General features: G+C 44.4%; 1 protein-coding gene across 2 annotated transcripts; it reads left to right on the forward strand.

The window, feature by feature from the left end:
- The first annotated feature begins 75 nt into the window (after positions 1 to 75).
- Positions 76 to 12,458, forward strand: Slc38a2 (solute carrier family 38 member 2). Of its 2 annotated transcripts, XM_008841307.3 has the most exons (16): positions 76 to 317; positions 1,116 to 1,313; positions 1,494 to 1,575; positions 1,720 to 1,835; positions 4,502 to 4,575; positions 4,667 to 4,759; positions 4,882 to 4,963; positions 6,205 to 6,287; positions 6,545 to 6,603; positions 6,690 to 6,845; positions 7,179 to 7,258; positions 7,355 to 7,455; positions 7,900 to 8,024; positions 8,333 to 8,477; positions 8,564 to 8,661; positions 9,598 to 12,458. In XM_008841307.3, exons 2-16 carry the CDS (start codon positions 1,198 to 1,200, stop codon positions 9,694 to 9,696), a joined length of 1,509 nt encoding a protein of 502 aa, XP_008839529.1. In that variant the 5' UTR covers positions 76 to 317; positions 1,116 to 1,197; the 3' UTR covers positions 9,697 to 12,458. The 2 variants fall into 2 exon arrangements, with proteins under 2 accessions (XP_008839529.1, XP_029423310.1); XM_029567450.1 differs by lacking the exons at positions 76 to 317; positions 1,720 to 1,835 and having other exon boundaries at positions 1,171 to 1,313.
- The last annotated feature ends 11,236 nt before the right edge of the window (positions 12,459 to 23,694 follow it).

Raw genomic sequence — 23,694 nt, forward strand, 5'->3', positions numbered from 1 at the left:
GGCGGGCCGGGGGCGGAGCCCAGGTGCTGTGCATACACAAAGCCGAGCCCCCGGCCGCGCCCCGCCCCCTGACGCGCCGGCCGAGCCGCTATAACCCGCGCTCCCGGGGCCGCTCCACACCGTGCCACGCCGCCCGCCGCAGAGCCGTTTTTCCCCCGCGGCCCGTCTCCCCGGTTAGCGCTGCCCTTCCTGCCCGTGGGGTCTGGGAGACACTTTGTTTCTTTACTTATTATTATTACTACGAGTTCTGACCGACGGACACAGCCCGCCGGAGACGCCGTGGTTTGCAGAGCGGGCCCCGGAGCAGAAGCGCCGAGGTGAGCGCGGGGGGCGCTGAGGGCCGAAGAAGGCCGAGAAGGGCCGAGTCCTCCCGCTCGGTCCTCCGAGGCCCCGGGCCGCCGGGCTGGGCAGGGCAGGGCAGGGCGCATCCTCCCGTTAGGGGGAGGGGAGCCGCGCGCTCCGGCCGGCGCTGGGCTGCGGCAAGCCTCGTCTTGTGACTCGATTTGCATTCGTAAAAATAACGTGGAGTCCAGGAACCCCGGGAGTGGCGGCGGGGGGCTCAGTGCTGCGGCCATCGCGGGGCCCTGGGGTGGGGAAGGCGGCCCGGAGCGTTTGACAATCGGGGAGCGTTATTGCATCAGTTCCTTTCCGGGCATAGGAGGGGCGGCCGGGCGGGGTGCCCGCGGCCCGGTGTGCTCCGGGGCTCCGGCGTGCGCGAGTAAACAAACCCCGTCCCCGGAGAGCCGCGGCCGCGGCCGGCCCCCGACCCTCCGGTAAGGCGACGGCTCGGCGGCGAGGCCCCTCCACCCTGCCCGGGACCCGGGGTGCGACCCTGGCGGCCGGGGCGAGCGAGGCAGGACCCCCCTCCGCCCCCCCGCGCCCCGCTCCGGCCCGGGACAATGGGGAGGGCGCAGCGCCCGGGTGGCTGGCGGCGGGCGCATCTTTGTTCTCGCGGCCCCGCCGTCTGTACTTTTCCGCCCCTCGCAGCGCCCCCGCCCCTCGCGCTCGGCTGGTACTTTTCCACTCGCCTGGCGGGGGATGAATCAGCCGCGAGGTCACGTGATCGGCAGCGGGCGGGCGCTGCGGTGCTAACGCGCCGCCTTCTACCTTCGCAGGCGGCCTCAGGGCCAGTGCACCGCCAAGGACAAAAGGAGCCCCGCGCCGCCGGCTGCACCCGGTTTCCCCCCCAGGCTCAGCATGAAGAAGGCGGAGATGGGAAGGTTCAGCATTTCCCCGGATGAGGACAGCAGCAGCTACAGTTCGAATAGCGACTTCAACTACTCCTACCCCACCAAGCAAGCAGCTCTGAAAAGGTGGGAGCATGCTGCCCGGGGCCAGCCCGAGTCACCCTGTTCCTAGCCTGTGGGACTGCCTGTTAACCTGTAATAGCCCAAGAGACTGACTACTGCAGAGCGTATCCACGGGCGCCGAAGCATCATCACGCCTGTCTCTCTCAGTCCGTTTACCATTGCATACTCTTTTTGTTGTTGCAGCCATTATGCAGATGTGGATCCCGAAAACCAGAACTTTTTACTTGAATCCAATTTGGGAAAGAAGAAATACGAAACAGACTTTGTAAGTTGAAAATACTATTTGTGTGCCTGGCTTTATGGAGTCAAAGAACAGTGTTACTTTTAGATTTCAAATCTAACTTGCCCGAAGCTGGTTTTCTTCATTTAATTCTTGTTATATGTTTGGTTATCGTTTCCCTCTCTGTAGCACCCAGGTACTACTTCCTTTGGGATGTCTGTATTTAATCTGAGCAATGCGATTGTGGGCAGTGGAATCCTTGGGCTTTCTTATGCCATGGCTAATACGGGAATTGCTCTTTTTATGTAAGTATGTGTAAGTAGTGAGTCTGCCATGCAGGGCAGTTAATATGATGATAAACATATTTCGGCTTCTGAAACTGAGTGTACAGTTAATTGACTTAAAACTATTTAAAGTTAAAAGTATGAGAAATCCCAAACTCTTTTACTAACATATTGCACAGTATCAATAAGGCCAGTTAGAAAAAAATAAGGCAACACTTAAAACAGACTAAGGCCAGTCTTTTAAAAATCATTGGAAATTGTTAAGAAGAAAAATAAAGTTAATGGGTATTGTTAATAGTTTAAAGGAAAAAACTATTGCGTCCAGAGTAACTATAAATTTTGTTTTGGTGAAAGAAGCCAAAAATGTAGTAAGTGAAGTGGTTCCAAATAGATTCCATACATTGGCAAAAGTCTTTTCCTGAAAGACCTGTGGGCCCTGTACTTCCATATAGAAAAGAACATTCTGAATGTAAGGTGTGGTGATATTTATCTAGCCTAGAACTCGTTTGTTAGGACAAGTGAGTCATAATTTTCTGGTTGCTAAAAGACAAATTCACATGTGTGGGTTTTTTTGTTTTTTTTTAAAATGTTTTTCCTGATCTGTGTGATTAATAAATGAATTTGTTATTGAGTGTCTACTTTGAAGTGCTTTCCCCCCCATCGCCCAGTTAGAATTAACTGCTCATCCGCTTTCCAGGATTTATGTGTCCATAGAATTTTGGAGGATTTGAGAAAACTTTAGAGAAGTAGTTCTTAGCCATTGGGGGGTGGGGGGTCATTGGCCCTTGGTGAATATGAAGGCTGTGATGGGCCGTAGGTACAGGTCATAGAGCACTTGCCTAGCTTGCATGAGGCTCTAGGTTCAACCCTCAGTACTACCAAGAAGGAAAAAAAGGTGTAGCTAGAAAAATGTGTCCTTGTTTCCAAACACAAAAGCACATTCAAGTTTAAGCATGTATTTGCAGTGTTATGTCATAGCTAGTAAGTTTAAAGCTGCCTGTAGAACCCTGGCTAAGAATTTCTGTAGAAGCTCCTCTGACCTAAGTCAGCAGATGAAGAAACCACACAGAACTTAGGGTACAACTGTCCTTTGTGACTAATATGTTTTAGTTAGTTCACTTCTACTCAAGTTATTTTCTTCAGCGTGATAGAAAACTTGAGAAAAGTGGACCTTTGCAAAGCCTCGCTTTGTGAAATTCCACGCCGAGGTTAAGCCTGGCTTTGAGTGCTAGGAGTAGGATTCAATGGAGCTTGCTTAGACTGGAGGATTTTTGAGGTTAACTTGCCAACATCAAGGATCAGGAACTTTGGATAGGAAAGGTCCTAGAATGTTAGTATTGAGTGGGTGGGGAATTTGAAACCCTTCCTAGTCCAGGCTTTATAAACTGGAAACAATTTTAAAATGCTACCAATGGGGTTGGAGTTCAGAACTTGAGATAAAATGGTAACTTTCGTAAGTGAAAGCAAAACTTATGTTACTCTTGAACTTTTGGAATTCTATTTTAATTGGAGCTTACTATGTGCATTTGAGTAACCATTTTAATAAATGGCTAAATGATATCGATTGTGTGAGTTTTTATTCATCTGTATTTACATTTTATATATATAAGCAAACGGGCCAAAGGCCACATGCTGCCACCATTGCCATAAATGGCTAGTTGACCTTTTTAAATCGAATCAGTCTTGAGGTTGAAAGTGACCTCAAAGGGTGTGAAGTTTATTGTCCTCCCCATGTGAGACACAGAAAGACCTAATTAGTTTTGTTTTTAATTAAGCCATTGTTTTTTCCAAGTCGAGGCAAAGCTTATATTGTTACCTTAGAAACCAGTACCGTAACATCCCAGCATTTGGATGGTGGCCCAGGGCTGCTTCCTGCACTTGATGCACAGACAGGTTTCTTTGCCAGTGCCTTACATGGTACTGTGCACACTTTGCCCACATGGCGTCAGAACTCATGTGACTACCTTGTTTGAGTGGTTGTTTTCTATGAGATTTCCTGCATTTTTGTTGCTGTTGTTTCTGGCTTTCTTTGGGTGGAAGGAAAGTGAAACTTGACTGAACCCACACCGAAGGACCACTGAGCAGCGTTAGGGTGCTGGCCCTGTACTCTTCCCTGGAGGGCAATGGTACCTATCTTTGCAGAAGTTACTGGTTTGTAGAGGAGGTAGTTTTTAGTGTCAGACCTTTAAAAATGTTAGTTCCAGTTTCCCCTCTCCTTACCTGTGTGCTCCCTGTGATCTCGAAGCCTTTCCTGACCCATCTCAGCAAAATTGTGTAAGAGCCTGAGGGGCTAGGCTTAATAGCAAGTTTTGCCAACATTTTATAAACAAAGGGAACTATCAAAAGCATGTGGCAGGCGCACGGCTGATTATGGTACCAGTCAGAATGCAAGTTCCACCTCCACTGGGTGGGGGCTTGGGCTTTGCAGCTTCACCTCAGGCGTTGCAGAGTATGTACATTCTGGCCCTTAGTACTGCCGGAACTGTCACCTGAGACCCAAGTTCAAGGTACTAGTGTTAGGCAGCGTTCTCCATTGACACTCAGGTTGGTAGGAGAGGGAACGCTCCCAGTTCTTGGGGACATTTTGACACAGATAAGAAAGCTTCATTTGATGTTACTTACACAAGTGTTGTCTTTAAAGGTATGTCCCTGCCTATTTATAATCGTGTGCCTTTTCCTTTTCTCAGAATCCTCTTGACATTTGTGTCAATATTTTCCTTGTATTCTGTTCATCTCCTCTTGAAGACTGCCAATGAAGGAGGTACGGTAGTGCTCTGGTTTTCCAAAGTAATTTCTACCTATTGGTTGTCTTCCAAAGTACTTACTTCGTGCTTCCGTGTTCTTGAATGTAGGATCTTTATTGTACGAACAATTGGGACATAAGGCATTTGGACTTTTTGGAAAGCTAGCGGCCTCTGGGTCAATTACTATACAGAACATTGGAGGTAAGACATCTTTAAAGGGCATGTTGGGTAGACTTCACTTCGGAGCAGCGAGTGCTGACACCCGACTGTGTGTCACAGGCGACATTTTGCACTTGTAATGGTATAATTTTGTTTTTCTCCAGCCATGTCAAGCTACCTCTTCATAGTGAAATATGAATTACCTTTGGTGATCCAGGCATTAATGAACATTGAAGATAAAAATGGGTAGGTGCTAAGTAAGGTTGCTCCTTAGAAACAATTACAGATACATTTTTGTCACAGTCGAATATAAAACAATTATCAATAAACTACCCATATAAGTATTCCTGTCAAGAATGCTTATTCCTGACAAGGAAGTCCCTCACAAACTGGAATTTTTGAGAATGAAAAGGCTAAAGATGGTAGCTGGGCCTCTTTGGTAGGTAACGGGAAACTTGTATATGAAAACAACTTTTCTAGAACCCGCATTTATCTCCTTTACAGTGACACTTGTTAGAGCTGTTGAATGTGCTCAATTTAAGACTGAAGCTTTGAATTACATGGAAAGTCAGTCTTCATGTTTAACACAGTTCATGTAGAAAGCCAGAAAGTGTGTGGCTGCCCTGCAGAAGCCTGGTAGTCCTAGAACTTACTCATCTCAGTGGACTAGCGGGCACCTGTCTAATGCAAACAGAAAAGGCCAACTGCTTCCTGACCTGCACAGAGCTGTGAGCCTCTGCTGACCCTTTAGAAATTTAGTGGAATAAGCTGATCTTTTGATATTAGTTTCTATGGGGTCCTTGTTACGTGTGTGGAGTGGAATTCATGGGCACTTGGAACTTAAATGGTGATTTTAAAAAGGAATAGTTCTTGATTACTTTTTTTAAAAAAATGTTAGAACATAGGGGACATTTAAGTTCAGAAGGGACATTTTGACTGTTTGGGGAGTCAGGGTCGATGATAACCTGAAATAAGTTCAGATTGAGTGGAGGATTCCATTTAGTCTAATTTGGGATGGAGAGTGGATTGCGTGTGCATTTTAATCTAAGTCTGAAAAAAACTTTCTTAGTGAAATATTTTGGTATATTTGCTAACAAATGGTCTGAAGACTGTTGTAAAATGTCCTTTTCAGCATTAGAAATGCTTAAAACTATAATGTTGGTATACAGTTTTTCTCAAAGTACTCACAGATAAGCCCACTGGCTGCACAAAACATCTTTGTTCCCTACATTAATATCAAGCTTTAGGAAGCATTTTATGTTTTGAATCAGCTGGCAGTCTTCCCAGAGCAAACAGTGAAACTGAAGTTACATTGTTTCATACCCTGTTTCTAACCTGACTGAATGAATATTCACCAGGCATACAGAGTTTAAAAGTCACTCCTGTCTTGACTAAGGGACAGGGTTTTTCAGACTTTGTTACACATTCTTGTGACGTTTCTAAGTCTGTTGGAGGCCATGTATCTGATCTCCTGTTCTCTCTCTCAGAGTTTGGTATCTGAACGGGGACTACCTGGTCCTGCTGGTGTCCTTGGTGCTCATTCTTCCTTTGTCGCTGCTGAGAAACTTAGGTGAGCAAATTAAAGGCCACTGAGATGAGCTTCCCACCAGCTAGTCTGTGTTCTTTACTAGAAACCACTGAGCTTAAAGGCTCTCAGCTGTTGGAAGTGGCAGCATGCAAGAAGACTGTTAATGCCCCAAAACCCAGCAGCGCAGCCTCCAGGGGGTCAAAGAATATCACTGACAGCGCTTAATAGCTTGTGCTTGGCACTTGTGGGCACTAGCCCTGGTTCATTAGACTAACATTTCTCACTTCTACCCCTCTTAGGATATTTGGGATATACCAGTGGTCTGTCCTTGTTGTGTATGGTGTTCTTTCTGATTGTGGTAGGTATAGTTTTTCTTTGAAAAGTTCTTTTTTAGAGGCTTTGTCAAATGAGTTAGCTGACACAGTCACAATAATATGTTTTCAGGTAATTTGCAAGAAATTTCAGATCCCTTGTCCTACAGAAGATGGTTCGATACTTAATGAAACCATGAACAGCACCTTAGCCTTGGCACCTTACCTGGCATCCAACGTGACTAACGCTGGTTCTTGCCAACCACGTTATTTTATCTTCAACTCACAGGTAACTAGCTACAATCTTCTTTTCTGGAAAGAACATTGTAAGGAAGGAGAGAGGGAAAGTAACCCCTGGACATTTTAAAATACCTCTTGAGGTTAACAAAGGTGACTGATAGAGGCTTTTTAGGAAAAAAACTATCAAGAACTGGAGAAAGTTTATAGTATAAACTAGAAAGATGAAGTAATCTCATGACGTTGAAATGGTACATTTCAGAATAGGGCCCTGATCATCCTTGGTGAGAGATCCCACAGAATCAGCGAATGGCTTGAGGTTGGAGATTCTGTGGGGCAGAGCTGGGAACTGACAGGTAGCGTGATGTACTTTTATGTCTTTCAGACTGTCTATGCTGTGCCGATCCTGACATTTTCCTTCGTTTGTCATCCTGCTGTCCTTCCCATCTACGAAGAGCTGAAAGGGTACTTTATTTTTTAATAAACGTACTGTAAGCATCAAGATTTGCTTTGCAATTGCTGGAGTCTGTGGTGACGGTTCCCTCTGTTTTGTTTATGCAGCCGCAGCCGCAGGAGGATGATGAGTGTGTCAAAGATTTCCTTCTTTGCCATGTTTCTGATGTATCTGCTCGCTGCTCTCTTTGGATACCTGACATTTTATGGTAAATAATGGCTTACAAAACTTCCTCTTTATTCAAATGACACTGGCACTTTTCTGTGCATAGTTTTACTATGAAAAGTCAGTCTGTTTTAATCTGTAGTTTTGAGGATCCAGATTCGAAAGCAGATTTAGCCTCTTGCTGAGTCGTTTCTGTGCTGTTCTTGCTGCTGATTAGCCTGTGCTGCCTGTCTCCTGTCACTTCCAGACTAAGCCAAACTGGGATTTAGCTACTTGGCTCCTGTTGTTTTTACTGAAGGCCGTGTGGCTAAGTCTCAGTATTTAGGAAAATTTCCCCTTCGATGTTATCAGTGGTCTTTTAATTGCATTAACGATAATTCCAAATTAATCGTATTAGCCTCTTAGTTTCTTGTTTTGTGAGTAGCTAGTAATTTTAGTGTAGATTTCACTGAAAGCGCCTTTGTTTTGTTTCGGTCTCTCTCCACAGAACACGTGGAGTCAGAATTGCTTCATACCTACTCTTCTGTCATGAAAACTGATGTTCTTCTTCTTGTTGTCCGGTTGGCCGTGTTGATGGCTGTCACCCTGACAGTACCAGTAGTTATTTTCCCAGTAAGTAATCACCTGCTCTTGCAGCAGCTGACTTTGTAGATGTGGGGATTTGTGAGATTTTCATTTTCTGCTCGAAGAGAAATTCGGCAATACCGGGCTGGTGATAGTTTGGTGGGGCCAAACACATTGGAGATTTTCAGATCATCCTATAGCAGAGTAATGTTCAGAGAGTCAGAAAACAGCAGGGGGCCGGGGCACTGTTTTCCTCCAGAAGTAATTGCTACTGTAGATATGTTCTCAATTACTTGGAAATTCTTTGTATTAAAGTCGATTGTTAAATAATAAGTAAATTTTTTTTCTTTCTGCAGATCCGGAGTTCCATAACTCACTTACTGTGTGCAGCAAAAGATTTCAGCTGGTGGCGTCACAGTCTGATTACAGTGTCTATTTTGGCGTTCACCAATCTGCTTGTCATCTTTGTCCCTACCATCAGGGACATATTTGGCTTCATTGGTAAGTTTTGATTTCAATGCTTGGGATATGAAGGTTTAAAAAAATAAGAGATCGGACGAGTTCTCAGACGATGCTCGTTCCCCCAGGTGCATCGGCAGCTGCGATGCTGATTTTCATTCTTCCATCCGCCTTCTACATCAAGTTAGTGAAGAAAGAGCCCATGAGATCTGTGCAAAAGATTGGGGTAAGTGAAAGACAGCCATGGCTTCAGTAGTGACCACTTCAGATCAGGTCAGGAGCCTCCCCAACTGACTTAATCTTGTCACCATGTTCTCTGTAGATTCTGTAAAATTTCCAGTGAACATTACTATAATGAAAGTTCACACCAGAGTTGGGAAGGAGAGGTGAAAGATCATTTACTGTGCAATAAATAAATATTTAAGTTAAACACAAGAAAATTACTAGGTAGAGAGCAGTGTAGAGCTGTTAAGTAACTTCAAACATTCATTCAAACAATATTGCCCATCCTCCTGTAATAGGTGTCAATAGGTATAGGAAGTTGAGGTAGGTGTTCAGTTAAATGAGACTGGCTATCCTCAAGTTAGGCAGAGTCCTTGGGGCCTCCTCCAGCTGGGTCACTAGTATGTACCTATTATCAGGTGTGGTAATGTCTTGTCACAAGGAAGATGACAAGTTAATCATAAGCCATGAGCTTTTGGGACCAGAATCATGGTGGGGATGCTTGTCATACTTCCCACAGTCTCTCTGGTCTGAGGAATGAGGTTAGGGGTGACTGGTGTGTGAACTTCTCCTGGGGAGACAAGCAAAGTGTTCCCCCGAGGCAGGACACCAGCAGACCAAGGGAATGACTGTACTGGTCTAGCTTCTGGACCAGTGAGTTTATTAATTAAGGTTACTTACAGGGACATGGGTGACGGATTACTCATAGGTGCATGAACGGTGTGTCATTGAAGAAAATGTCTATTGCTGTGTCCCTCCAACTGCCTTACCTGTATACCCTCTGAGGAGGAGGCCTCTGAACCCCTCCCAGCCTCCTCCATGGAGGAACATTCCTGGGCCCACTTAGAGCAGTTTCCCTTCAGCCAGGTAAAGCTGTCCAGTGTGGCGGCCAGTGTTGCTGTGGGTCACCTGCTGATGATGCCTTGCTCCCTCCCTGCAGGCTGTGTTCTTCCTGATGAGTGGCGTGGTGGTGATGATCGGGAGCATGGCCCTGATTGTTTTGGATTGGGTACACGATGCCTCTGCAGGCGGCCATTAATTGGCCCCATCAAACTGATAGTCCATCTGCCGCCGCTGGTGTTGAGTCTACACTCGACTATGAAATGCCACCTGTTTTCAGTTCACTTCCTTCCGAAGTGCAGATTCCTCGCTGGTCCTTCTGGATGCAGAATAAGTGAACTTTGCTTTCTTTTTGTTTTTTTTTTAAAAGAAGCTTATCTGTATGTTAGGAATGGATATTGATACAAAACCACGAGTCTTGGGTTAAGGGAAGTGACAATTTATTCCATTCCAGAGAATGGACAAACTTTAACTTTTATCAAGCCACATGTTTGGCTGTGTCATTGTTTAACTTGGATATTTTATGATTTTACTTGAATGTGCCTAACGGAACCATTCGATGTGAGAAACAATTCTTAATTTTCAGCAAAGTATTGAAATAAGCGTTGAGAAAAACACTTATTTTTTTGTACCAAAAATACTAAAAGACCTCAGAAGCACTATTTTACTTTGAAGAAATTGCTTTTTTTGAACTTTATCCAGAACCAGTTGTCAATAAACTCGGTAAAAATAATTTCATTGATATTTTAAAATGAATATTAGTATTATAAAATTATTTGCCTTTTTTGTAGGCATTATAAGCCAAATACTTTTTTACCCAAAATCATTTTAGGGAAAATGATAATGTAAAATTGCATCATGAATTAGCATCCTTTTTTCTTTTTTTTTTTCATTCAGACTTCATTAAAGAATAATTGGTTATTGCTGCACCAAATCAGGTGAACTCTGTTCATCACTTTCTTTGGCCCCAGGTAATTGGTTCATTAAAATTAAAATATTTAGGTCTTCAATCTATTAGAATGCAAAACAGTGCAGGTATTTCTGTGAGAAATGAAAACTCATTTTGAGGTACCAAGTAGTGCAATTGGGTAAAACAGGGTTCGTTCAGTTGGCCCTGTCCCCGGAGGTGTGTTAGCAGCTCTGGGTCTGTTTTGGGGCCAGCCCTTTTGAAACATTGCTTCCAGCAGTGAAAAATGGGCATTTGATGGCAACAGGCCAAAACTGTTCTACAGAGTACAACTTTTCAAAATGCTCGTGTACTGGAAGTGTGATTTACTTGACACTATGTGGCTTAGTTGTGTTCGTGTTCTGTCTGCAGTAGAGGTCTAATCCGTAGGCTACACACCAGTACCGGTGTACTGCACGTAAAAGACTTGCACTGGATCGTCATCTCATTCTTGTACAATGCAGAATTATTTGTTTACATCGAACAAATGATTAGTTAGGGAAAACAGTGCGACTTGATTGCACTTTGTTTTTGGTCCAAGGGCATGCTAACCTTTCCATGTCAGTTCCACTTAGAGATGAAAACCTTACATTGACGCTTGGCTTTAAGAGCACATTTATTGTATGTTACAGTGTATGGTGACTATATTATTAAATAATGTGGTACTTTGCTCATCAGGCACAATGTCTAAAATCTCATAGACATAATTCCATTATGTGGTTGAGGGAAGCAATCGGCCATCTAGTTCTTCAGGTTTTCTCTTGAACTGAGCATTTCTAGCTTGAGGCAAGGGCCAGAAATGCGGAGACAAGGTTTTCGTTACACATTCTTGTATTATCTATGTGACTAAATTTATAGGCAAGATGTTTCTGCTATTAAAGACCCTTACAGAACTGGAAGACGTCTTGTAGTGCTCCATAGGACAAAACCAGTGGTCTGTTTTTGTTCCTACGAAGATGAAATCATTGGGGACCACCACCTAGAACAGGCAGTGTGAAGACAACTCTACCGCCTGCTTTCACTTAATTCAGATTTCAGAACCTCACCTGTAGTTCAAACCAAGAATCTGCACTCATGCTTCAGTTCCTGGAGAGAGTTGATGAGACCAGCCAGGAATTCTGAGAAACAAGCTGTTTCCTACAGTTCACCTCTTTTTGTATTGGAAAAATTACCATGGCAACCAGGAAGGAGTGAAGAAAAGAATCTTAACAGCCAATCAGCATGGGGAGAGTCCCCAGACTTTTTATAGATGCTGTTTAAGATTCAAAGTCAATTTCTAGGCCAAATCCCAATGCTTGGAGCTCTTACCTGCCTTGAGGTTCCTAAACAGTGAATTCCCATTAATGAGCAGTCTTCAGTATTAAAACCACTGTCTTGTCACCTCATTTTGCATTACTGTCTTCCGTGGATGTTTCAGTTATGACTGTAATGTTATTTATAGAGCAGCATCAATTCATTAAAGCTAACCTATTTTTCAATATTTATGATAAACTGTACATACATTGTCCATATGTATTTGTAAATAGGTTGTATATAGTGTCAGGATTGGGTCTTGGGTTCAAATGTATATATTCCTGTAAGTTTCTTAACTGCATTTTGATGAATTCACATTATATATAAGCCCCCAAAGTACCTGTACAGAGAATTCAATATAAAAAATTGACATTGTGTATAAATACTAAACATTTACAATACTTGTTTAAATTGTATTTGCAATAAACTGGTTGGACATCAAATTTTTTTCATGAAAACTTGGTGCAAGTTCAGATCTCTTAAGTTTTAAATGAGGTCTGAAATTTCAAAATGCAGTAGTTATCAACATGCTAAAACGGTGTTGAATGTGAGCTCATGTAGTGAAAGACCTTTGAGAGTCTTGGTCTGTACATAGTATAAATATCCCGCTGTACTGTCAGGCCAACAACTCCAGTATGGCTTGTTGGCAAGGAGTGTTACACCAGTTTCAGTGAAACAATGTTGTTTTAATGGAACTAAAATAAATACATGCTTAATCCTGAGTAGCTGTATTTTTTTCGGGTAATGGGATGAGCAATATCAGATGCGTTGTAAACGTCGCCTAGCACTTAATGAATGTTCCAAGTTATAAAGTCATGTTGGGGAGTTGAAGGAAGTTCCAGGCTGGTGGGATTGGGTGGCCTGTTCTAGTGCATCAGCCCAGGATCTGGGTTTTTGTTTTAGAAAGCTACCTTGATGCACAGTTCAAATTTAGGATCCTTAGAGGTCTCGGGATGTTGAAGAGTTTTGGTGAATCAGCTGTAGTAAAGGAGGCATTTAATGATCCAACTGATAATCCATGCGGAGTGAAAACGTGGTTTTCCTGAGTGAAGCTGGGAACCTAGAAGATGACTAAGATAGATGTAGCTTTAAAATATTACAGGTTATAAAGTGAAATTATCAAAGCTGAAACAGCAGATACCACAGAACAGCGGGGGCATCTGGGAAGGCTCCAGGTATCTGGAAAACTAATGCATGTCCTGTTCGTAATGACAAAGAAGTAACTGGGATTAGAAAATGCAGCAGAATTTGCAGCAATTTAAGGATAGGTTTTCATTGGGCCCCTACCGTCTGCAGTTAGCTATGATAACAAATGAACCAGAATGCCAATTTTCCAATTTCAAATTCGAAATATATGTGGCAGGCAGATCTACTCAAGATAAAACAGTACACTAACCAGTAAGCCAGCCATCCCCAAGGGATTCTACAAAGACTGCAGAATATTTGAGGAACGTTTTTTTTTTTTTTTGCTTTTAAATATTTTTATCTTATGTGTATGTGTGTAGTGTCTGCATGTAGGTCAGTGCACCCATGTTGTGCAATGCCCCGGGAGGACAGAAGAGGCTGTGGGTCCCCTGGAACTGGAGTTACGGACAGTTGTTAGCTGCCATGTGGGTGCTGGGATTCAAACCCAGATCTGCAAGAACAGTATTCTTAACCGCTGAGCCATCTCTCCAGTCCAAGGAACATTTGTTCTAAACTAGCAAGATTTGTCTGGAGTTGGACATCTTACCTGAAGAGATGACTTGGTTACATTTCTGGAAAGAAGCTAAAGGAAGTCTATATGTAAATTAGCTTAAGGGAAATTGGCTGATAGAGCTTAGTCAAGATTGGGATTCTTGAGAGAACTGGGCAAACGTTAAATCAATGGCCTTTCAGAAATCAAAACCTGGTTTTGTTCTAGAGACCAGGGTCAAGTTGTGTGGTTCCCCAAGCTGTGCAGTCATCCTGAGCCTCAATTTCAGTTTCTCCAGGTAAACCAGTTGGCCAGTACTGAGTTGGCCGGGAGTGAGTCAAGCAGGAACCTTGGGGGTGGGGGAGGGTGAGTGGAAACACGGGTGCCAGGGGCCAGTTCTATGATGGGCAGAATAGTTTTGCTTTTTAAATTGATTTGGTTTTTATGTGTACCTTCACACATGGACGTGCACCCATGCCGTGCAATACCTGCAGAGACCAGAAGAGGGCATCAGATCTCTGGAACTGGAGTTATATGTTGGTTAGCCACCCCATGGGTGTTGGGAATTGAACCTAGGTTCCCTGCAAGGCTCTTAATGGTTGAGCCATCTCTCTGCTGCTGGGAGAATAGTTTTCATAGGAGGGATATGATGGTTATAGGCTAGACTGTTGCACTCTTGGCACTGGACCTATATCCTGGGAAAGCCCTTTTAGTCCCTAGGAGTGTGGGGTGGCTCCTGGCAAAAAAGACATCACCTCTAAGTGTTTTATTAAAATAAAAAAAGGCTGGAGAGATGGCTCAGCAGTTAGGAGCACTGGCTGCTCTTGCAGAGGATCCAGGTTCACTTCCCAGTACCCACATGGTGGCTAATGACCATCTGCAACTCGAGTTCTAGGGGCTCTGACACTTCTGACCTCCACGGCATTGCACACCGTGGGTGCACACACACACATACACACACACACACATACACACACACACAGCCAATACACTCATACACATAAAAATAATTTTTAAAAATCTAAAAAGAGGGCTAGAGAGATGGCTCAGCGGTTAAGAGCACTGCTCTTGCAGAGAACCCAGGTTCAAATCCCAGCACCCACATGGCGGCTATGAACTGTCCTTAACTCCAGTTCCAGGGGAATCTGAAGCCCTCTTCTGACCTCCAAGGCATTGCACGACACGGGTGCACTCACACCCATGCAGGCAATACTCTCATACACATAAAAATAATAATAAAAATATTTTTTTTTTTTGTCTTTTTGAGACAGCTGTAGCCCCAGCTGTCCTGGAACTCACTATGTAGACCAGGCTGGCCTTGAACTCAAATCCACCTGCCTCTGCCTCCCATGTGCTGGGACTACAGGTGTGTGCCACCTCACCCGGCACAATATTTTTTTTTTTAATTTGAAAAGGAAAAAAAATTAGGAACTGGAGAAATGGCTCAGTGATTAAGAGCACTGGCTGCTCTTGCAGAGGACCTGAGTTCAATTCCCAGCACCCACATGGTGGCTAACAACTGTCCTTAACTCCAGTTCCAGGGGATCTGACACCCTCTTTTGACCTCCAAGGGCAGTGCACGATATGGGCGCACTTAAATACGTACATACGTGCAGGCAATACACTCATGCAATTTTTTTTAAAGCCCAATGATATCAACAGTAAAACTATTTTCTTTAGATTTCCACTTCCACATACAATACCAGCATGCTTTTATGACTGACTCAACTCTATCCTACCTAAAGCCATATTTTCTCTTTAATTTCCCTGTGAGCCTCATAGGAACAGGCATTTCATGAGTTTATCTTCAACTCCACAGTGTCTTGCAGATAACACATGGGTACTCCATATAATTGCTAAATGAATCAATGCCCTTTATTTCTTATTATAGTTGAGATCAAGGCTCACAGTTTTTAGCAAGAATTTACTAAAAGCTTGTGAGAGAAACCCAGCACAATGCCATAAAAATTAGAGACTGATTTAAAAGATGTAATTAGTAGTTACAGCAAGGAGGCTTTTGTGCCTGATCCACGATCTGCCTTTGGTGGCATAAGCTGCCCTTAACCTCTACCACTTCAGTGACTTTGTTCAAGTCCCAGCCCACTTGGCTTATCCACGCATTACTGTGAAGAGTTAACCCAGCAAGTCTGGTGGCGGACCCTTGGCAATTCTGAGGAATGTTACAATCAGAATGTTCTTCCCGTTCGTGGCTGACGATTCTGTTATACTCACCTGGAGGAACAGACCACGTCATACTGGTTTGTCAAGCTGCTTTGCACAGTGAGATTAATGTGCACCCAATTTTACTGTTGGGGACCTGGTTTTGGCTGGCCCAGTCTGGCTGCATAGGAGTATGTGCCCCTTGTAAGTGGTTCCTCTGCCAATAAAAGCCTTAGCCCTGAGACTCAATAGTTAGGTGCTAGAAAAAGAGCTCCCCTTTGTGGCCTCACAAGAAAAGTCACAGAAGCATGTGCTGGACATCACTGGCTTCTGCAGCTGCTTACTGTTCTCTGGGGCGTGTGGTCTGTGTGCTTTCCTATGATAATTCTTGGCAGTCAATGTTATTTGCTCTTTCTCTTGGAAGTCCACCTCATCTGTAAATGACACATGCATGTTCTGTTTTTCACCCCCTACATCATTACTTAAAATCCCCAGTCTCTCTTGGCTTCTCCAGGAAGAATCTCTTCTGGAGCCTCCGAAGCTCAAAGGATTAGCTAGCAAAGGAGGCTTCACATTGCACCTCTACTGCAGACCACTTCAGAAAGCCCCGTGGGACCTGTTTTCTCTCAAGTCCCATGGGCTGGGTTGTGAACTGGGGGTCTGCCTGCTCTTCCCATACCTCATACAGCCTGCTGTCTATCCTCAGGAGGGCTTCAGCTCTGCCTTCAGACAGGCATGTTCTCAGAAAGGAAGGTGTTGAAGTTGTTGCTAGAACGTGCCTTTCAGAGGTTCCCTTGGAGGCCCTCTCTGCTCTCTGTCTCTCCTACACTCAGCCTTACTAAGTGACTTCTCTGGGTATCTTTTCTAATCACTCACGATACTTACCCTGAAGGCTGTTCTGGTAAATTCAAATTTTCCAGCTGAGTATATAGAGCCCAATCTATAATTTAGATAAAAGCAAAGGTATTAACGCTGGTTGAAATGGGGTCACAGTGAGGTCTAGAATCTGAGCTCAGCCCCCCAGCTTCCTTCCATCATGGGCACAAGGGGCTGCCTTCACCCTAGGGCCATATAGAAAGTATGCTCCAATCACAGCTCTAAATTCCTTTGGGAGAACATAGTTTGGAGCTGCTGAGTCCCCTTATTGGCAGAATGTGACCTTAGTTCCTGCTTGAACCTAGTTGCCTTTATCTCAGCACCACTCAGTAGTCTTCAGATTACCCTGAGGCTCCAGGGAAACTGGGGCTCCCTGAGGGCCTATGTGCACCTCAGTAGATCCAAAGGCCTCCAAAGTGTCTCTATGGCAGAGTAGGTGAAGAAAACAGACATAGATACCACAAAATCTAACATGATCCCTACTGAGCAATGATGCTATTGGCCAGGACTTCCTGGGCAGGAAGAAATCATGGTCTTTTGAAATAAGAAAGGGAGGTCCCCATTAGACTGCCAGTTGAAAACATCATAAACCAGTGCTCACTGTCATCCACTTCTTGGGGACTTGGGGAAATATTCTGGAACCTGAATATAGAACTTAACTTCCAAAGTTATTTTTTACTGAAAATACAGCAAAATCACCCACCAGCAGCATAATGTTTAAAATATTGTTTTATGTGTATGAGTGTTTTGCCTGCATGTATGTAAGTATACTACCTGCATGTGATGCCTGCAGAGACCAGAGGGTATTGGATCCCCTGGAACCAGAGTTAAAGTTGTTTGCCTCCAACTGGGTGCTGGGGACTGAACTTGAGACCTCTGCAAGAACAGCCAGTCCTCTTAACCTCTGAGTCATCACTCCAGCCTGCCCCCACCCCCCTGCACCCCAGCATAATATTTTAAAGTGAGTTATCTGGTCAATAGGCAGTGAGGGAACCCAAATATACTGAAGATGCCTGCTTTAAAGATGTATTCCAGCCAGGCATGGTGGTACATGCCTTTAATCCCAGCATTCAGGAGCAGGGGCAGGCAGAGCTCAGTGAGTTCAAGGCCAACCTGGTCTATACAGCGAGTTCAGACCAGCTGGGGCTACAGGGAGACCCTGTCTCAAAAAAAAGACAAAAAAAAAAAAAAAAAAAAAAAAAAAGAGATGTATTTCCAATAAACAACACTTGTTTTTCTTAAGAGGAAACATGCCCTCTATGTTCTGCTAAACATTTTATTATGGTTTTTCTAATCTATTGAGTTTGTCATGGAATTGTGTTATATTAGAAGCCAAAAATAAACTGTATTTCTTTTTCATTTCCTTTCATTTTCTCTGTATTTCCCTTTTAAGTGACTGGAGTCTCAGGAGATGTGGAATTCATGGTTCACAACCCTTCTGCTCCAGATAGAGGAACTGTATTTTTAAACAGATCCCTAAATAGAAAGATCCAAAGAAGGAGATATGTGGAATATGGAAATCTCTATTCAAAAATGCATGAGAATCTCATAAATTTGAAAACACTCCTCTCTCATAAACTTCCCCCAGAAGAAACGTTTAGTATGTTCAGCCTGCACTGAAAGCACAGGGGCGAGCAGGAGACTGTTACGGCATAGGGGAGAGATTGGTGAATACATTATTTATATATAATTTATTTATTATTTTTATGTGTATGCATGTATTGCCTGCATGTAGGTAAATGCACCCGTGTCATGCAGTGCCGGTGGAGGTCAGAAGAGGCTGTCGGATCCCCTGGGACTGGAGTTATGGACAGTTGTTAGCTGCCATGTGGGTGCTGGGATTCAAACCCGTGTCTTCTGCAAGAACAACCAGTGTTCTTAACTGCTGAGCCATCTCTCCAGTCCTTGGTGAATACATTTTTAAAAAGTGCTCTTTGTCCTTAGATAAAGAAAACATAAGGAAACTAATTCACTCAGAAGGCCCCGATTTCCAGTAAGTGATCACAGATTTTACTACACTGTTTAAGGAAGAAGAGTTAACAGCACCCATGCCCCTGGGGTCAGCAATTGTGTCACATGCTTGTCACCATGCCTCCCACTTCCTCTAGAAGCCTCTTCTGTCTGGGGGGACTAGTGCGGCCTGTGGTTGTAGAGAGATGGGTCCAAGCTCTGGTTTGTCATTCCCTGCTGTGTGACGTCTGGTAAGATCCTTAGCCTGTCCAAGCGTCAGCTGCCTTGCTTCATAATAACATGAAATATAACTCTCTAGATTCAGTGCTCACTACGGGCTAGTCCTACATCAGTACCCTGAAGAAAACACCTTTTAAATTCACATTTTTTTTAACTGAAGAAGGGCGTGAGTCTTATAGATTAGCTTTAGAGATTAAGTAACTCTGGAAAGGGGTGGAGTTGAGAATAAAGCCCCATCCCAATTCCATGTGATTAATCCATTCATTTTTAAAGTAAAATTTAAACACCATGGTCTGGGTTGTTTGGGATACTAAATGAAGTGACCCAAGTACCTGTGACTGTGTTTCACACAATGGAATATTTCAAAGTCCTGAAAATAAACTACAGCTCATTTTTGTAATTAAAAACCTGAACAACAACAAAAAAAGTCCTGCAATATCACATATATCTAGTTGTGCTAGATAGCTTCAATGTCAACTTGACACACCTGGGTTGAGGGAGCCTCAATTGAGGAATTTCCTTTATTGGACTGGCCTGTGGCCATGTCTGTGAGGCATCTTCTTGATTGATGAGTGATGTGAGAGGGCCCAGCCCACTGTGGGTGGTGCTACCTCTGGGTAGGTGGGCCTGTGTTGCATAAGAAAGCAGGCTGAGCAGGGGCCAAGGAGCAAGCCAGTAAGTAGCATTCCTCCATGGCGTGTTGTGTCCCAAGGAGCCTGGTTCCTCTGAGGGGTGGGGCCTGCTGCGGAGAATTGCCTGCCAAGAGTTAGCAGAGGAGGGAGGGGCTTTTGGTGCCATCTTGAAATAGAAGCGGTGGGTGGCAGGGGGTGGCATGGCATGGAAAAGAATAGCCCTGGTGTCTTGCCTGCAAGGACGCGAGAGGGGGCATTTACCAACCTAGGTCGAGACCGTGTGCCCACAAGGCATGGGCAAAAGCTAACAGTGACTGTGGGCTGGGCACAGAAGCGATTTGGAACGGTGGGCCACTGAGGCATGGAACAGACGGGCGTAAGGCGTTTGCCTTTGTACGGAGCGCTGGGTGTTTGCCTTTGTAAGTGACTCTGTTCCCCCTCCCCAGGATATAAACTATGAAAAATTCAGATAAAGATGTGCTATGTGGTTTGTCTACCCACGCCAGGAGCATGAGACCCTAAGAGAACTCGGGTGACACCTGTGCTCCAGCTCCTGCCTCTAGGTTCCTGCCCTGAGTTCCTACCTTGGGCTCCCTGATGAACTGTGACCTGGGAGATGTAAGCCGAATAAACCCTTTCCTCCCCAAGTTGGTATTGGTCAGAGTGTTTTGTCACAGCAATGGAGAAACAAACTAGGACACTAGTACTATGTCCTTTTTATAAGGTTCAAAACAAATAAAATGCAATAGCTTTCTTTGCTTACTGTGTTTACTACCACTGTTGAAGGAAGGGAATGAATGATAGATAAAACATGCAAGACGGTGGTGAGTTGGAGGAGAGGTGATCCACTGCGGGGCACAGAGGCAGGTGGAAGTGACTGTCAGTGTTCTTGTCTTCTGGTATCACAGGACAAAGTTTATCCAAGTATGCACTTCTGAAGTCTATACAAAATGATGCTGGGATGAATGTAAATTTCAGGACCCACAGGACATTGCCAATTCTTCATCTCTTCACCTATAAAGCTGGAAGTTTCCCACAGTTTGACAATATGCACCAGTAAATGTCTCTTCTATTCATCCTTCCTCTAGTCTTCCTGGTGTGATGGGATGCATAGGATCCTTCAGGACCCTGGGCTCATCAACTTCCCTCAGTCCAGGAGACAGGAAGACAGGCGTTTTCTAGTACCAATCCCAATTGTTGGGCTCTTGTTCCAAAGGCACTATGAAACTTGTAGGATCATCTGGGTTGCTGAAGAAATGTTGATTTTACTAATCCTTCAAAATCTCAATGGAGTTCAATTAGAGGAGATTGCATTGGGAGTAGAGTAGGTAAAGGAGACCAGGCATGGGCTGGTACATTGGGAAGCGCATCTCAGGGCTCCTTCTGATCTTGCTTTGCAATAAAAGGACATATTTGACTGGTTTGGTAGCACACACTTGTAATCCCAGCTCTTGGTAGGATGAGGCAGGAAGGTCAGGAGTTGAGGGCCAGCCTGAGCTACATGGTGAGATGCTGTCTAAAATCTTTTAAAATAAAATAAGTTTGTTGTTCTGTTACCCAGCCACCAAGAGGCAAGCTGCTGTGTTCCAGCATGTACTCTCCTCACAAGAGGGACCTCTGCACCTGAGTGGAGAGAGATGCCTCCTTTCAAGTTGCTTTTCTTGAGTATTCTGTCACAGCAACAGCAAAGTGAATGACAGAAACCTAGCAGCCGAGAAAAGGGCTTGTTGCTGTGATGGCCTGACTGTGGGGCTCAGAGACCTTTGAACTGGTTTGTGGAAGGAACTTGGACAAGTTTGCAGAACTTGATGCTATATGCAGAGCTTAGTGAGAGATTCTGGTGGGAGCTCAGAAGACAGCAAAGCTGACGGGTGGGAAGGCAGACAGTAAGGACCCTGCTCTTCGGAATCAGGGCTCTACTGAGGACTGGACTTGAGGCCACACATGCTACGCTCTGGGGCAAGGGGGAAGCAAGCTACACTTATTTTGTCTGTCCTGAGATTTTGTGTGATGCTCAGTTTCACTGAATATGGTGGTACAGACCTGAAATCCCAGCACTTGGAAGCTTGAGGCAGAGGTGCTCTAAGTTAAAGGCCAGCCTGAGCTACTAGGCTTTTTTTTTTTTAACTGAACTAAATGAACAAACAAAAATAAAGAGCTTATTGGTCTGACAGAGGAAATTTCTAGACAGCCCAGCATTCAGGCTATGGAATGGTTACTGTTAGTTTCACATAAGCTTACAGTGAGAATTTGGAACAAGAAACAGAACATAAATACATAAAAAGCTGGGGTTGGAGAGATGGCTTAGTGGTTAACAGCACTGACTGCTCTTGCAGAGGACCTGGGTTCAATTCCCAGCACCCATATGGCAGCTACGAACTGTCTTTAACTCCAGTTCCAGGGGAATCTGAAGCCCTCTTCTGACCTCCAAGGCATTGCACGATATGGGTGCACTCACATACATGCAGGCAATACACTCATACACATAAAATAAAAATTTTTTAAATGTACATTTTATATATATATGAAAAGCTTACAGTAAGCCCAGAAAAGGAGCGTTTTACAGTTAAGGGTAAGGAAAGCACAGTTTCTGAAATGGTTGAAGCCCTTAAAAAGAAGCAAGTACCTTTCAGTAGTTCCTGCTAGAGAAACATCATGGGAAACATTCCTTGACCACATCCCAGGAATCGCTGGGACCTCACCCAACACAGTCTCAAGGGTGGACAGGTTTTAACATTTCAGAAATTGTTGGGACCTTACCCAATCGAGTCTCAAGGGTGGAAAACTTTTAACTCACTTGAAAAACCTTGCTTTGAGAAGGCAGCTCTCAGGTATCCTAGTCACACCAAGGGGACTGTTTCTATGTGTTGAGCCATCCAGACACTCAGAGCCATGGTAGATGTGTTCCAAGAGGCCTATTGCTTGAGTTGTGTTTAGCAGACATCGGCATTATCCACATGATGTGCAAGGAAGGGACACAGAAAACAAGAATTATGGAGTGGTGGAGGCGTCCACCCAGGTTTCAAAGGAAAGGCTGTGGCATTAGACAATGTGTGTGGCAATGTCAGGATTCCTGCAGGCAGCCTGGTGAGTCAGAGATGCAGAAACAGTCAGCAGAGCCAGCCTACAAGAGAGGCCTCACAGACTAGAACCAGGATTGACCAGCCCTTGGGTGCCCACACTACCCTGTGCCCTGATGCCAGAAATAGAGTCATAAGAATTAACATGTTTTCTTCTGGTCCTTGTCTCGCTTTGGGCTGTTCCTTCCTCAGTATATGCCTTCCTTCCTTTTGGAGTGGAAATATTTGCTTGGTGTCATTATATGTTGGAGCATGTAGCTTGCTATTTAAATTTAACAGGCATGGGCCGGGCGTGATGGTGCATGCCTTTAATCCCAGCATTCAGGAGGCAGAGCCAGGTGTATCTCTGTGAATTCAAAGCCAGCCTGGTCTACATAGTGAGCTTTAGACCAGCCAGGCCTGCATAGTGAGACCCTGAATGAAAACACACACACACACACACACGAGCTCACAGTTAAGATTTTGTTGGGCTACATACTGAGACCCTGTCTCAAATAAAAAACAAACAAAAAAGACTTCGGGGGTCTGGAGAGATGGCTCAGCAGTTAAGAGCTCTGGCTGCTCTTGCAGAGGACCCAGGTTCAATTCCCAGCACCCACACGGCGACTAGCAACTGCCCATAACTCCAGTTCCAGGGGCTCCAATGCCCTCTTCTGACTTCCATGGGCATTGCACAACCTGTGTGCACTTACATGCAGGCCATACACTCAGATATATAAAAATAATAATAAAAATTTTAAATTAAAAATAGACTTTGCCCTGAATCTCAGAGAATACATTGACCTTTGAACAATGCTGGAATTGTAAAGACTATGAGGTCTCCTGGAGAGGGCCAGGGTGAATTTTGCATTATGATCCTTTTGGGGGCCAGAGGCAGAGGTTATGGTTTAAGATGTATGTGAGTGCTGAGTTAACCTGGAGTGGATTTGTAATGGTAGATCTTGATTATTAACTTGGTTAACCGAGAAACACATAGATTAGTACAGAACAGCCTGGGCATGGCTGTGGGGGCATTTCCAGTGAAAGTTAACCAGTGGCGAAGATCTGCCCTGAGTGTAGGCAGCACCATCCTGCAGGCTGAGGGCTGGAATAAAAGGGAGCGGAGAAAGTCAGCCGACCCAGGTGTTCTCTGCATATTTTTTTGGCTGCCATAAAGTGGCTGTCATTATATCCCTACCTTGATGGACTAGACACCTCTGAAATTGTGAGCCAAAAATACCCATTAAACAAAAGAACCTATCTTGAGGCTTCCTGTCTGCTGCTAAAGGAGCTTCAGTTCCTACTAGACCAAGTCTTGGATCCAAGTTTCCTGCTGGCACAGGTCTTCACCCTGGATACTTTTGAC

This window comes from Nannospalax galili, unplaced genomic scaffold (assembly GCF_000622305.1).
Source record: "Nannospalax galili isolate Female #2095 unplaced genomic scaffold, S.galili_v1.0 scaffold841, whole genome shotgun sequence".
In the NCBI taxonomy this organism is placed as follows: domain Eukaryota; kingdom Metazoa; phylum Chordata; class Mammalia; order Rodentia; family Spalacidae; genus Nannospalax; species Nannospalax galili.

What these genes read in the sequence shown, in the direction of transcription:
- Slc38a2 (XM_008841307.3), top strand. Translation starts at nt 1,198, where the DNA reads ATGAAGAAGGCGGAGATGGGAAGGTTCAGCATTTCCCCGGATGAGGAC. An exon ending in GTCGCTGCTGAGAAACTTAG is followed by an intron (nt 6,288 to 6,544) that starts GTGAGCAAATTA and finishes TACCCCTCTTAG; the next exon opens with GATATTTGGGATATACCAGT. An exon ending in TACCAGTAGTTATTTTCCCA is followed by an intron (nt 8,025 to 8,332) that starts GTAAGTAATCAC and finishes TTCTTTCTGCAG; the next exon opens with ATCCGGAGTTCCATAACTCA.